This window comes from Branchiostoma floridae, chromosome 1 (assembly GCF_000003815.2).
Source record: "Branchiostoma floridae strain S238N-H82 chromosome 1, Bfl_VNyyK, whole genome shotgun sequence".
Classification (NCBI taxonomy): domain Eukaryota; kingdom Metazoa; phylum Chordata; class Leptocardii; order Amphioxiformes; family Branchiostomatidae; genus Branchiostoma; species Branchiostoma floridae.
In genome coordinates, this window is record NC_049979.1 from 33,271,034 (window position 1) to 33,286,735 (window position 15,702).

General features: G+C 37.3%; 2 protein-coding genes across 2 annotated transcripts in view; both read right to left on the reverse strand.

The window, feature by feature from the left end:
* Nucleotides 1-15,702, reverse strand: part of LOC118410961 (homeobox-containing protein 1-like) — a 1,064,572-nt gene that overhangs the window by 967,776 nt on the left and 81,094 nt on the right. The gene's annotated exons all lie outside the window — the stretch shown is intronic.
* LOC118410936 (alpha-2,8-sialyltransferase 8B-like) overlaps nucleotides 2,357-15,702 on the reverse strand; it is a 14,667-nt gene continuing 1,321 nt past the window's right edge. Inside the window, exons 2-5 of the mRNA XM_035812907.1 lie at nucleotides 11,583-11,660; nucleotides 11,026-11,269; nucleotides 10,624-10,850; nucleotides 2,357-3,090 (exon numbers count right to left, since the gene is read on the reverse strand). Of these exons, the coding sequence (XP_035668800.1) occupies nucleotides 2,808-3,090; nucleotides 10,624-10,850; nucleotides 11,026-11,269; nucleotides 11,583-11,660 (832 nt within the window). The 3' untranslated portion in view covers nucleotides 2,357-2,807. The remainder of the gene's footprint in view (nucleotides 3,091-10,623; nucleotides 10,851-11,025; nucleotides 11,270-11,582; nucleotides 11,661-15,702) is intronic.

Below are 15,702 nucleotides of genomic sequence, written 5' to 3' on the forward strand. Positions count from 1 at the left end.
CAGAGGAGTGATGCCGGTTTACTCCTCTATTTGTTTCATTAAAATCTCTACCTGTACCATAAGTCATAACAGTTCTGGAAAAAGAATTTCTGTAGAACATGTCTGACGTCAGCAAGTGCTGGACTTGATATTATGATATTATTGGAAGACGTTAATCTTTGTAAGAATAACACATTTTCCTACGCCTTGCTTCAAAGCTGTCGGTCGAATTGTACACAAACATTGTGCTAGCGCTACATCGTCGTGGAAGATTCATGATAATCCTGAAACAGTTGTTATATGCGATCCGGCACTTAGAGAGGACACCCGCACTGACAGATTTCCATAATTGCGCGCCATATATTTGGCCACAGTACGCTTTAAACAAGTTTTTTCTTAACAGGTAGGGAACAAAGGGAAAACTTGCGATTTATACAATTAGCACGACTATACAGACTTTTCAGCTGCGCACGTACACAGTCGTCATCGCTAAGTGTAGGGTTTAGATGTACACCCAGATCTATATGGGCATACAACTGCATAAAAACAGTTGGTTCACATTTTTCACATTCCTTCTTCGGTGTAACGGGACAACTGTTAAAAAAAGACATCATTTTAGTAGAATTTTGTATACATAGTTGGCTGTTCCCACCATCAGTACAAGTGACACAGATCAAGGAGATGAAGGACAGATAAGAGGTGTGATGCTGTCAATCACCACATAGCAACCAAAAGCCAGGCTCTGGTGGGCTCATGACAATTACATACATTATCAATATATGTTTGTTTGTTTGTTTATTTATTCGCACAAGTATTACATTAAAACACAAAACGAAAACAATGGATAAAACAGGTGCAGGAGGAGGGAAAAAGCTTGTGAAGCTTATACTTAGCCCTCCTCCTTAAACTAAACAAAATTGATTATGATATATAATAATAAAGTAAAGTAATACAGTCAAACTTGTATTAGCGGCCACCTTTGCATAACGGCCACCTGCCCATAGTGGCCACTTTTTGTCGGTCCCTTGGATTCGTAATGATTAAGAAATAGGCTTAGCGGCCACCTGTCCAACGCGGCCACGGCCACACGATTTCCGGTCCCGCAGGTACAAAAACACTGCCGATTACGGCCACGCGGACCGCTGATCTATGTTTCGGCACGCGTTCGGCCATATACAGCGGCCGTATCGTCACCCTGCCCCGGATTTAAAACCTCTTTGACTTATTTTCAAAACAAAACTTCGTAAACTGGCTGACAAACGAGGTCATATAAGGTCAATAGACGACACCACTATTACGGAGGTAAATTGTGGCAAAGTTACGTTCTAATACACTATCGCTGATGTTAATTTACATTACAAAAACATTCTAAATAAATTGTTACAAAGACAAAATGATATGAACTTCAGACTATGGTGGATTGTATTCTTACATTTATTAAGAGATGAGTCTAAAATGACGTGACTTTTCTTGTGAGTACCACATTAGCATAATGGGCGAATCTGACGTGTGAACGCGAGCGAGAACACACGGACGGCGAAGTATCAAAGGATACAAGACGAAAGATCAACGAAATATGAAGATACCGGTCTCTTCAGACAATATCAACTGTAGAACATTTAAAACTTTTTATAGGTTTTGTTTTCTTAATACATATAGTGTAAAAATCATTGCAGTACATGTACAGTACTGTATTATGTGAATAAAGATCAGTGGGTACTAAAACCATGTGTAACGTATTGCTTGTGGTCAATTAATTAGCATATTCTCTATAGTGGCCACCTCTCTATAGTGGCCAATTTTTACCAGTCCCTTGAGTGGCCGCTATAGACAGGTTTGACTGTACATAGAATAATAATGATACAATAAGGATAAACAAGTAATTAATGGTATGAATTAACGATGAATGATAAAGTAACGTAATATGTAGAAAATGATAAATGGAAAACCCAGTTCCCCTGGCTTTTGGCCATTCTCCATCAAGCTTCTAGAGGGCCGGCGGATGTTTGGCGGGCTGCTATAAGCGAGATTTAATCAGGCTAGTTTCAAGATAGCGACCCCTCACTGTTCCCTGGCCGGCTACACTACTCTGGTCGGCTTACTCTTCTATTTGTTGCATTTCTACGGTTTCCCAGTGACCCGGAGTCAGGTAGACACTACAAATAATGTACGTTTTTGGCTTATGTGTCATGGTATTTCAACCAAACGACCGAAAACTTGGTACAGAAGTGCCTTGCACATATGCCCACAGATATTTTTTTCACACCTTTGGCATATGCTACGTCAAAATGGTATGTTTGGATGAACTTTGCCAATTTTCATCTAAAATGTGTAATTCTGTAGAGTCCATTGATACACGGAGGGTCTTTGATTAATTTTTTTTTTTTATCTAAACTTTTAAAACTCCTACTTTCATGTTTGCTTTGTTATACAACCAGACGAGCCGTTTTCCGCTGTGGTGGTTTGCCTTCATCAGTTCAATCACGGTGGTTGTTGATAGGTGACCGCAATTTTTAAGTAGAGCTAAGGTGTCTGCTTGATAATGCCTTGTTGAATGAGAAGTAGCAATCAGGTTAAGGTAATTTCTCTCCACGTATCGATTCGTAAGTCCCCTGTTATAGACCACCTATACAGTAATTTACCTGAGGGGAGTAAAATGTACACCCAAACTAATTCTACTAAATGTATATAAAAGAATGTATTATGACCCCAGTTCAATACGGGAAATCTTACATAGCAGCCGAAACGGGAAAGAAGTCCGCTACATAACGTACGCTGCATAGTCGAAACACTAATATATTCAAGCTACAATACAATCTAGAGACAACTTAGGTGCAAACATCAGTAACCATCTTAAGAGCTTTCAAATTATGTAGTGATTTCAAGATTTTATGCTCACTTGGATAGTCATGCAATTTATTTTTGTCAAAAAAAATTTTGGCAAGGCCACTTTGGTAATAATGGTAAAGCAGAGTTCTGTTATTCCAATCCTGACCAAAAGGATAGAAGCCGTATAATGTAATGACATCGCAGAATGTTGAAGCAAGAGTGTAGGTGATAAGTCCAGCCGTCGGGACCTCTAGAAACGTCTTCCTGGTATCATTCCAGAACCTAGATGGGCATTAGAAGCTGTTAATATATACATATTTATATAAATGTATATATAAAAATATATTTATATATATAAAAATATACACCCATATATATATATATATATATATGGGTGGGTGGGTGTGGGTGAGTGTATGAAATATGTTAAATATGGTCAACTAGAAAACAAGGCTTAAGTAGCCACAGTAGTGCAGTAGGTACAATGTTTCACGTAATGAGTTATTCACATTCCTCGAATCAAGTACAATAGATTTTAAGAGACTCAATGCTACAGGCAGATTTCATTATATATTCAGATGTGACAACTCCCACATTGCTAAAATAGGTGAATATATAAAAGATTGCTTTGTCATAAGAAAAACTGCCGAAACTCATAATTAGCCCCACTCGATTGTAGTACAATGTTTTAGGCTAGCTCACATTGTTTTAGAAATAAGGATGTCAAATTTCATTCTATATTCATGATCTGTATATGTACCATATTCAATAGTTGCGTTATTAATAAGGATGACAAGTTTGCTTCTTCTTTCTTTTTGCCATACATTGTACAGTGCACGATCGTTGCGCAATAAAGTTCTTCATACATTTGTGGTTAATTTAATACATTGTGACGACTGATGTTTGTTAACCGTAACCGTCTTATCCATTTATTTTTTCTTACAGAATAATAAATTCTGTCACGATGGTTTCCATTTTCAATCAAGGAAGGAAACGTGCTTCAAATAAAATAAAATGTTGGCAAAAAGAACTACCAACACAAGCGTTCGCAGAACTCAACCTTCGTGAAATGGGTCATGCATATGGTGCGGTGGTGGAGGGTTTATATGTAGACGTGTCATTGGCTAGCTTTAGTTATGTGTCGTCCACAGAGCTTCGCTTGTAAGTGGAAGTGAGAAGGCGAGGTGTTGAGAGGATGTTGTTGGTTTTAAATATGAAACTGTGAGGGGCATATCAGGATGAGCGTATTCTACGTCAGGCCGACATTATTGGAGACTTTTGTATGTCATTAAGAATCTAAACGGCAAGTTACTTGGAATCTTGGCAGTAGGTGGTCAATATTATCTGTGAAATGCATTGAGAAGTTGTAGAATATAATGCGAAGACACAGGGTTCGTGGTTTTTACTATGGAATGGAATGTATGTGTATGTTATGGCCTGCTACAAATTGTGTAAAATGAAACCGTGTCTCTACGATTTACGGGAGCTGATGAAGGCCTGCTTACGCTTTTTAGGAGAAAGCATGGAGACCGTCACATAGGGAGGTGCGCCGAAAAAAGGGATTTAGGCAGTAGGGTGTATTTGAAAAGTATTCTATCATCCATCCTTTCTTGTCTGTGCACATGACACAAACTATCCATTCATTTCCATGGACAAAGCAAATACCTTTCATTGTCTTTTGAAGATAAAGACTTATATTGACTGGGCTAAAATCGACTGTTGCATCAAAATATTAATAAAATAACACATAAAACAATAACGTTGACCACATCAAGGCCGTCATTGGTGAGATCCACATAAATGATCTTCACATCCCCAGCGAACAGGTCCAAAATGCAATGGCTGGTGTCGTCACGGAATGCTCCTTCTCAGGTACATATAAGTATAACTTCCATTTTGGGCTTGCGACTTGGAACTCATGGAACTTTTCAGATGACCACTTTTCTCTTACCCAATCGTTTTAGCAACCTATCAGTACAAATGACATGAATCTGCTAACTAGCACTTGCGATTGTAAATACTTTGTGATTGTTGTACTTTTTTTCTAATGTATGTATTCATGTTAATTGAAGCTTGGAAGATTAGCCCGTGAGGGCTAAAAGGTTTCTTAATAAACAACAACAACAACGACCTACCCTAGATTAAATTGCAGAGAAATCAAGACATCAAAGTATAACTATCCATCTGGGCTTGCGACTTGTGACTCATGGAACTTTCGACATGACCCCGTGCGTGTCTCTCACCTAATCGTTCTCGCGACATATCAGTACAAATGACGTGATTATGTTAATTACCACTTGTGACCTATATACTCTACATTACATCGCTTGAAAAACAAGACATAAAAGTATAACTTCCATTTTGGGCTTGCGACTTGGAACTCATTGAAATTCTGACATAACCCCGTGTCTCTTGCCCAAACGTTCTCGCCACATATCAGTACAAATGGCCGTGCCCTGGCGGGAACGCTTTATCCGCCCGCACGGGGCTTGTCAGTCAATAGGACCATACGCCTCGCGACATCTTTTCTGTCCGGGATAACATACAGCATGAATAATTTCTTCCTTGGAAGAGAGACCAAATGCTTATCCCGACAAGAAATTTGTCCGATTTCAGCAGGTAGGATAACAAATCCACCGCCGAAAGCAAATGTATCAATGGTTGCAACAATGATGATGTAACAGTCGTAACATTCTTTGTTTCACAATGCAGTCCACTACATTGTGTATCCCATATGTCTAATGTACAATCCCTATAAACAAGCTCATCAATGACTGCAAGTTACTGTGAAAAACAAACCCTGCTTTGTTCAACAGTGTATTGTACCGGTAGTAACTGTTACATGTGCAACCCTTTCAAAACGTATAATATACGCCCCTGTATACAATATCATCATTGCCCTTAGTCTACATATTATCAAATCTTACGGGGAACATGCACACCCCATCATGTATAATGTAATGTCCCTATAAACCATTTCTCTATTGCGCAACTATGACCTTTGGGATTACTTCCTGTGGGGATGGGGTAAGTCACAACTGCAGCCCATCGGCATGACGTAATATCACCTAAATATATCACGATTGCGTAATACCCACGATTGCGTAATACCCACGATTGCGTAAAGCCCATTTTCCACCTAGAAGCATCCCCTGCAAAACCGTCAGAAGCCACTAGACGAAAAAACACCTCGTACGTTTCTTCTCCTTCTCAAGAACTACCCACATACCAAAAATCAGATCAATCTGTCATGGTCTTACGCAGCTGGACTGTTCACAGACACGCCCTATATAAGGTATCTACACATACCCGTTGTATCATGCAAATTACCACCTGATTTGCATAACAAGTATACAATTATGTACATCATTACGTAAGCTGTTAGCATACCTACAGTCATTAACATCCATCAACCCCTTCTTGCATTATTCCTTCTCAAAACCTAAAACAAGAATTACTTCAACGCCCCTGCGAAACCCCTAGGTGGCCAAAACTTACACACCTTACTATGCTTTTACACAGCTGCCTACCACTTACAAATCATCAAACAAGTCCCAAACAAAAAATAGCAAAACCGGAAGTTTCGCAACAATACCATAACACGCCGCTAGAGCGCCCTACCGTAACGCAATTCCTGCCATTCCTTTGTCATGTCTAATCCTACCCACATACTAAAAATTAAAACCATCCATCCACGCGTTCCCTAGTTATCAGGATGACAAACGACCACCTGACATCAAAACAGCACTGACTACAAACCCTCCGTTTCACGAAGGGAATAATGTATTGTCAAGTGGCCATTAATGGAGTGTGGTAAGGAGCGCTCACGGAGCCAGGCCCACTGTGCCCATAGGGGCACGATAGGCTGGGCACGAGGGGCCGACTGCTGTACCATTATACGTGTCGGGGGCCTTTCTTAACTGGAAAAGTACAAAATTTCAATCAATTTGTTATGTTTTCTCACTTTACTATTTATCAATAGAGCACCCCTGCTGTTGTTCCCAATAATTATTTTTTAACAAATCAGTTTAATTTCTCAAAAAACACCCTTTAGGTATCAAAGAGACGATGGTCACGAGAGACTGAAAATATAGGCTTTCTCCTAAACAATTTTTTGATAAATTATTTAATTTTTTCTATAACTGCAGTGCCCATTCTTTGATTCTCAACCATTAGTTTTTAACAAATGAGCTTGATTGCTTTCAAACAGACCCCATAGGTTCTCTCATGGGAGACCATGGTCACGAGAGGCCGAAACTATAGGCTTTCTCCTAACTGGGAAAAACCTATTTTCAGTCAATTTTTATAATGTTTTCTATCACTAGAGCAATCATTCTCTATTATCAGTTCTTAACAAATAAACTTATCTATCCAAAAGAGACCCCTTAGCCTAGAGGCATAGAGACTATGGTCACGACAGGCTGAAACTATGGGCTTTCTGCTAACTGTGAGAAACAAATTTTCTATCATTTTAAGATATTTTCTATCACTATGTAGAGCATCTATTCGGTGATTCTCAATCATCATTCTTTAAAAAATAAGCTTCTCTAATATTTAAAGGGGTCTTTTTTTAGTAATTAAGTTGATTTGTTAAGAACTGATGATTGAGAATCACAGGATGGTTGCCGTAGTGTTAAAAACTAATGATTGAGAATCACAGAATGGGTGCTCTTGCGATTAATAATACAATGGGAAAACACAAAAAAATGATTGAAAATTTGCTTTTCCCAGTTTTTCCGAATAAGTATTGATGATTGTTGATGTAAGAGTATTTGAGTTCTATGTTTTCGAGTGGCTGTATTTACGAAGATTGTATTACGCGAAGGATATTTGTAGGGCATTGCTATTAACAACAAAGGAGATCTCTTATGACGAGTGACCGATCATAAATGCTTCACATTCATTATACAAATTAAGTCCTCTTTTTCATTTAACATATCAATCGATCTACTCTACCTTAATAACAATGTGTTCAAAATATTCAAAAAAACTTCGCAAAGAAAACTATTGTAGTATTTTCTCATAAATTATGTAAATGGCGCCATCATTTTCATGACTTACGTCCGCATGTTCAACATAACGTACATGTTACTGTATACACTGTAGAACGCCTTGTGAAAATTCACAAAGTCGATGGTAAATTGGAGAATTACCTAGTTTCGGTCTCGCGAGAGACCACGAGACTAGGTCGGGCTTGCGTAGATCAAGATCATACTTTTCTAGGATATGCATGAGGACAAAGATTTGGTCGATATATGACCTCCCATGGCCAATCCTGAAGCCCGCTTGTTTCTGTCTCCTGTGGACATCAACAACCCTACTTATTCTACTCAGCAACAGCGAAGACAGCACTTTACCTGGCATAGGAAGCAGGGCAATTCGACATATACGACATATGCTTAGCTTACGATCACCAAGCAATAGGGAGGAAAGTTAGGGAAACAACAGCGCACTTCAGGCCTATTACACCACCCTCCGGGCAAATTTTAACTCCAACCCGGAACCATAAGAATATCCAAGCAGATCCTACGGTAGCATAATATAGTATAAAAAGCTGCCAGAGGAGCTTAGCTGGTCAAGAAGTGTGTGTTTTGCTACCGGGAATCTGCCGTCACTGAAAAAGGGAGGGACATTTTTATTCAATAGCGTTGCTGTCCCCATATTAACAGTTACAAGAATTTCCATGGTGCTAATGATTTACGTCTTTTTCCTTGACAAATCAGTAACCAGTAGTAGGTTAGCACCAAACAGGAAGGAGAAAACAATTGGATGTTAATGCCTCGTTCTTATTGAAATGTAAAAATGCTATCGCCTGCCTTTACGACTTGATAATGAGCAAATTTTCGACAATATCATCCTTTTGTCTTTCCACAAACCCTGTAATCTTTTACAAAATATGGACCACACCATTCACATTAGTTGATGGCTTGGAATATCATGACAGCCACGGGTGGGATTTCACCCCCTACGAATTGCTCTCGCCTGTGAAGACACGAATAATTCAAATAGTAGCCAAAAATGTAACAATTTAGTTCCAAGAATGATTGTTTGACAGATAAACCAGCTACTCAGGCTCTCTGTCCGATCACATCAAATCGCTACCGTCACTGATCATGGAGGCGGTTTATGTCTGTCGCTAAATTCGGTACAAAACGTTACCATCACGAGTACGATGATTGCCACGGTCACTATTATCTACGTAAAATACTAGAATTTGACATTTTATGACGAATTACAGTTTTTCCAGCTTTCTAAAGAAAAAAACGAGGAATGGGTCATTGACAGACAACCTTTTCTCCCATCTTGCTTACGAAATGTTGTACAGAAACAACTGTAACACAGGTTACCATTCTTTAATGCTTTTTAAGCTTTCTGTCAGACCTAGTGTAAAAGTGCTGCTCAGTTTTCAAATGAGCCTAGGGACGACAACTTATGTCTAAATGATGTAGCCAATAATGTTAATCATATAATGTTAATCATTTCGAAAATAAAGGGCTAAGTATAGAGTCGATTCCATATTACCAAGAGGGTATTTTTTTCCTTTGTTAATCTTAATAACATCTGTGTAATGTTCTAAATAGTTTCTACAGTGTTCATACATGTTAGAAACATTTCTAACATCAAATACATTACTTCTGTTAGTTTCTTAACTGTTCCAACATAGATTCATCATTTGTGATCACATGTTCGAACATGTTCGAACATGGAAACAAAGTGCTAAAACTGGGTCAGTGGGCTCGGGAGAGGGCAATTCACACATCCCTGCCAAGTACAGGAAATTCTGTCTGTCTCAAACCTATCACAAAAGAGCCACCAGTGTCTAGACTACTAAAGAAAATCTAAAAATACAAGACCCAAACGAAAGACCCAGCTTAGCAGCTTGGTTTATGGTGGTAATAAAAGTTTTTATGGAGGGAAAAAATGACGCACATTGTTGGAACATTTGATCACATGTACGTTCCATCAATAATAAAAAACACATAGATGTTGTTCTGAATAAAGAGATATTTGTACCATTAATTTCCGAACGTTTCCAACATATACAGATAGGTTCAAACATGTTCAAACTTTCATTTTCAATTGTTTGAACAGAATTTCAGTGGTGGAAATATTCTTTTACTTAGAATAGTTCAAACTTACTACAAATATTATTTCTAAACCCTCTCGGTGACTCGGAATTGACGCTACTGTTGCAACAAACGTTAACGATAACGTCTGTTACCCGCCCTGCAATACATAACCAATGGGTAATAAGTTGCCATTTGTTGGCCTTGGTTAAAAGAGTATTTTTCCTAGACGATCAGGTAGGCTTCACGAAAAAAATAAGGCGATTTTTTCTTCGAACAAAAAATTAAAATTGTTTACACTTCAATGAGAACTGAAGTAATAGCCGTTGTTCTAGTCGACTGGAGGCAGATCCTACATGACAAATTGTCACCCTTCGCTGCCTACAATCCTTGGCCAGTTTATGACCATCTTATGCAATTTTAGGATCTGCTGGAAAATTAACTGGTTGAATCACTGACACACGCGCCGATACTAACAAGACAATAAAGCACTTTGTTTGGTGACCCACTCAAGTAAGTAGGTGTTGTGCTCGTTTCATAAGTTTATAATTATAGAAAGGTTTATACCATATAAAAGAAAATAACACAACCTTCAAAATTATTATAATGCTACATATGACTTTACTACTACTACAACTACAACTACTACTACTACTATTATTTGCAAGTTTGTTAAAAGTTAGTATTTAAATTGCCATTTTCTGTAATTTTGAATATGATTTAGCAAAAACAACAACATTATACTCACTTTCTGACCAGTGCCCTTGTTGGATACTTAGAGTTTGTGATTGTTATGTTGAGATGTGACTTCCTCACTACGTCGTTTAAAGTCTTTAGATTATTGTTGTGATTGAGTACATAGCTTATTATAGAGTTGTTTCGAGATCGTAGCCAATTTGGATCTATGCCTTTCTTCTGCAATTTCCCCAAAAATACGTCGTTCACAACTGTCAAGTTGACCTTCTGGCCAACATCCTGTTGAGACAAGGAGGAGTAATTGGATTCAGCTTCTGTTTTGTGTGGGAACTATATCAATTAGAAAAATTAAGAAACATTTATCATGTAGAAGGAAAATGTAGTGTAATTATTTACATGTCTATTTGATATAAACCCCAATGATTTTTGAAAGAAGTCAATTAAATAATATAACCTTTTCAAACGATTCGATCGGTGAATGTGCCACTCTGATCACAAACTCATTGCTGTCAATTTTCATTCCACAGCCACTAGAGAGGAGAATGCCACCATTCCCGACGATTGCGCATGTGCGGTAATGTCCAACTGGTGATCTTCTGGTACACTGCTTCTCAGTTCGAAATTCCGAAGATTTTGTGGCAGGATATGAATATGGAAGGAAATGCCGACACGTCAAGAATCGTTTTCTTGTCATATTTCTGAAAGAAAGACTAGAATGTTTACTGCCTTATGGCCATGGAACGGACATGTAATTCGTGATAAAGGTAATTTTTAGCGTGAATAGTTGTTCAAGTCTTAGAGTGTACATATTTGTAAAATCATGTCTTACAGTGTATAATTCGGAAATCACAATAGAAGTTGTATTTAGCATCGATGAAACGGTAACATTTTAGTTTTTTTGCGTTTGATTTAGGTGAGACAGGATTTAGAAAAAATGCTTTGCCTTAAATGGAGTGCAGGTGGTCGAACAGAAGTAGAAAATGACTAATCGGCCTATTCTGATTTCCATACCTGATAAAGTCGGCGGCGGTGACGTTGTGCCATACTGATCGTGATGCTCTCTTATGTTGAGAGACGGGAAATATCATTCTGTGTATGTAATAATTATAGACATGGTCATTTCTTTCACATTATAGTCCGAAGGTTAATCACTCAATTGGATAAATAGACTAAAGACGAGTAAACAGTGCAGACAGTGTAACAAGTGAGACCAAAACAATATGTTTAGTGCAATATGGCTTTTTGTAAACAGATGCAAATAGAAATTTAGGATTATATATCGTTAAAAAATGAGTAAGTTTTATCATGTAATGGGGAAAGTTGTTTCTTTCTTGATTTGGAAAAAAATTTAAAATAAATATGTTGGCTTCTCTTAACCTTGTTCTTTCGTGATTAAAAGGTTTGAATAAATACGTTTTGGCTGAACTGTTTAACGGAGGATGTTCCCGCGCCAGATTATGACGCCGAATATAACTGCCCAAAGGCAAGCGCTAGATAGGTAAACTAATGTAAGCATTTGTCTCTAGAAGCGAGTAATAAATATATTCAGAGAATAAATAACGTTAGTTGCACTTTTATAACTCAAGGTGAACCTTGTAGCGAACGCGAACCTTTCCGATTGTGCACTTGTGGGGGGGGGGGTGACTTCGACCATAGGAACAGGTACTGTTTTATTGTCTTGAGATCGCGTTTAAGTGTACTAACTGTGTGTGCACAGACGTCATCAGAACTACCAGCAAACTCGTTTCGATTATTATTTGTGGCTTATTTTGTACTAATTTATCCATGTATAGAAATAGCCAATTTCATAGCAGAATGGTCTTTCCCAATCTTTTCTCACCGTACCGACCAACAAAAAACAATCTTCTTGTTCAAGTCGCCCAACCCATTTATATATGAAAATGTTGGACAAGCCATCTCCAACTGCATACGGAAAGAAATCAAACCCATCAAATAGCTGAACCCTCGAATCACCGTAGCTTATTTACGACTAATCTTACCGTTTTGTATAAGTGCAGTTTTTTTGTGACTCTTTTTATGCTTTTTATATATGTATAGTTTTATCAATCATTTTGAACAGTTTGACATGTTAGGTGAGAATAAATCTAGCTCATAATTATAATTTAATGCAAAAGATCATGAGGACCATATTTTGCACTAACGCTTTTTAGGTGGGATATGGGTTTTTTATGCCTTTACCAACTTTAATGTCACATACCCCCCTAATGGCTTATGCTAGGGCCATCAAACTTGGTATCTTTTCAGTAAATGTTGATAGAAAAAGTGAATAGAATAAAATCATAATTTTTCATGTTGCAATGGCAACGGAATTCTGACAGGCATATCTATTACAATCCTTTTGTTTTATTTTTTGTTAAAACATTCAAGATTTAAGGTTTTCTAAGCCAACCACACTAGTTCATGGCATCTTATAAAATTCAAAGTAAATTTTATGATTTAACCCTCATCCGACCGTATGGGGTCATTTTTGACCCTAGGCGTATGTTTTAATCTGCCATAGCAACATTTTTCATCAGAGAAAAAATTCCTTCCATGAATTTGTTTGTATACATGTCTTACAACATCTACCAATTTTTCGCCGAGTTTTGCCCATTATTGTATAAGCTATACTTGAAAGTTTGTGTCTTGTTCGGTGGGGTCAAAAATGACCCCAGCCAATTATGAATCATTAATTACATAAATATCAAGATATTTCAATAAAATAACAGGCATTCCTCATTATTGCTATTGCAGCAACAGGTTATAGTTGTTTAGATGAGTAAACACCGAATATTTTGAAAGAAATTTAGTATTTTAGTGTAAAACACAGTTTTTTCGACATTCTGCATAAATTATGATAATACGCACTTATTACCTATGCCAATGAAAGTGAAAGTGTTTCTAATTAATTAAAAAACAATATATGGACAGAATGTGCAGAAGGAACCTACAAGAAAGATCTTTGAGGGAAAATAGACAAGAGTTATTGTATGTATGTGTTTAGATGGCGGAATATGGTGCATAATTAAGTAATAAATTCGTTACTTTTCACAAATATTGTATTTTTTCTTGTTAAATAACATTATTATGCTATCAGCATTATTGCATCATCACAATTATTGTTTAGAAATTGATAAAACAAAACATTGTTTAAGTAAGTTTAGTATGGTAGATTTTCAGAGCAAATGTGGGTTTTCCTCATATTCTGCATAAATTATGATAATGAGTAATAACTACTGACACCAAAACTTGTCAAAATATTTTTCATAGGTTAGTGAAACAGTAAATACATAGAAATGACAAAATAAGCCAGCAGAAATATGTCTATGAGCAAAACAAAATGGGGTCAAAAATGACCCCTACGGTCAGATTCGTCGTAAAAATGTAACGGTCGGATGAGGGTTAATATTCATAATTTATGCTAATTGATGACGCCATCAGTCAAAATCCAAGATTGCGACCAATGTTAGCTAGATTACTGTAAATGCAGAAATGTTCGCGGTGGATTAATGTTCGCAGTTTTCGCGGTGACCACTTCGCCGCGAACTTAAAACCATCGCGAACATTTTTTCTATAATGGTATTAGACTGCAGTCTATGGTGTTACCGCGAAATTAAAACCACCAGGAAAAATCATTTTCCCGCTACCGCGAAATTAAATCCCCGCGACCTTAAATGCATTTACAGTACTTCATGATGTCGTCATATAACATGATAACCCTCAAACCACCGTATGGGGTCAAAACTGACCCCAGGCGTGTATCGATGTGTGCCATTATGGCATTTCTGGCCGAAAACAAATTTCCTTCGATGAGTTTGTATATATGTCCTATAACTTTTTATACGTTTTTACCGAGATTGGCTAATTGTTGATCCTAGAAAGTTTATGCATGGTCCAGTGGGGTCAAAACTGACCCCAGCATTTTTTTAAACAAACTTTTGCGACCCACACCTAAACTACTTATGGTAGGCTCACGAAATTTTCAGAGAATGATGTAAGTAAGTAATGGAGTAAGCCAAAATTATTGTAACAACTTTTGTGCCATTATCATGTTATATGACGTCATTATGACGTCATCTAGGTAATCTCGGTCACCATCTTTGATTTTGGCTGATGACGTCATCAAATTAGCATAAATCATGAATTGAGTCATGAAATTTACGTTGAACTTCATAAGATGTGATAAACAACTGTTATTTGCTAAGAAAGCCTTAAAACATAAATGTTTAATACAAAATTAGAAAATTTCGTGTCTGAAAATGTCTGTCAGAATTCCGTTGCCATGGCAACATGAGAAATTATGAATATACTTTGTTCACTGAAAATGTATGCTTTTAACATTTTCTAAAAAGTTACCAAGTTTGGTGGCCCTAGCATAAACCTTTTAAGCGCTACACGGCATTGAAGTTAGTACAGGCATCAAAAACCACCTTCCCGGTCTGAATAGCATTGGTGCAAAATGTGGTCCTCATGATCTTTTGCATAAATTATGATAATGAGCTAGAAGTATTCTCACCTAATCATGTCAGACTGTCCCACATAGATTAATGAAACTATACATATATACAAATCAAAAAAAGAGTCACATAAAAAACTGTATTTGTACAAAACGTTTTGGGGTCAGTTTTGAATCTACATCACAAAAAAGCTATGGTGGTTTGAGGGATAATGATACAAAAGGTGTTACCAAAATTTATTTCACATATACATCATTCTCAAAATTTCATAATCATATGATTAGTTGTTCAAATATGTGTCTAAAAAGTTTGTTTAAAGTTTTGACCCCAATGGACCATGCATAAACTTTCTAGGATAACTTGATAACTCCAAAATGAGCCAATCTCGGTATAAACGTATCAGAAGTTATAAGACATATATACGAACAAACTCATAGGAGGAAATTTGTTTTAGACCAGAAATGCCATACTGGCACATATTGATATGTGCCTGAGGTCAGTTTTGACCCCATACGTTGGTTTCAGGGTTCAAGGTTGTGACAGGAGAAAGAAGCAGAAAGAAGAAGAAGAAAGAAGACACATCACGTACATAATATTTTCACTCTGTACCGTAATCTCCAAGCAGATTCCTCCGGTGGCATTAAAACAGTAACATAAGCTGGGGAAGGAATGCC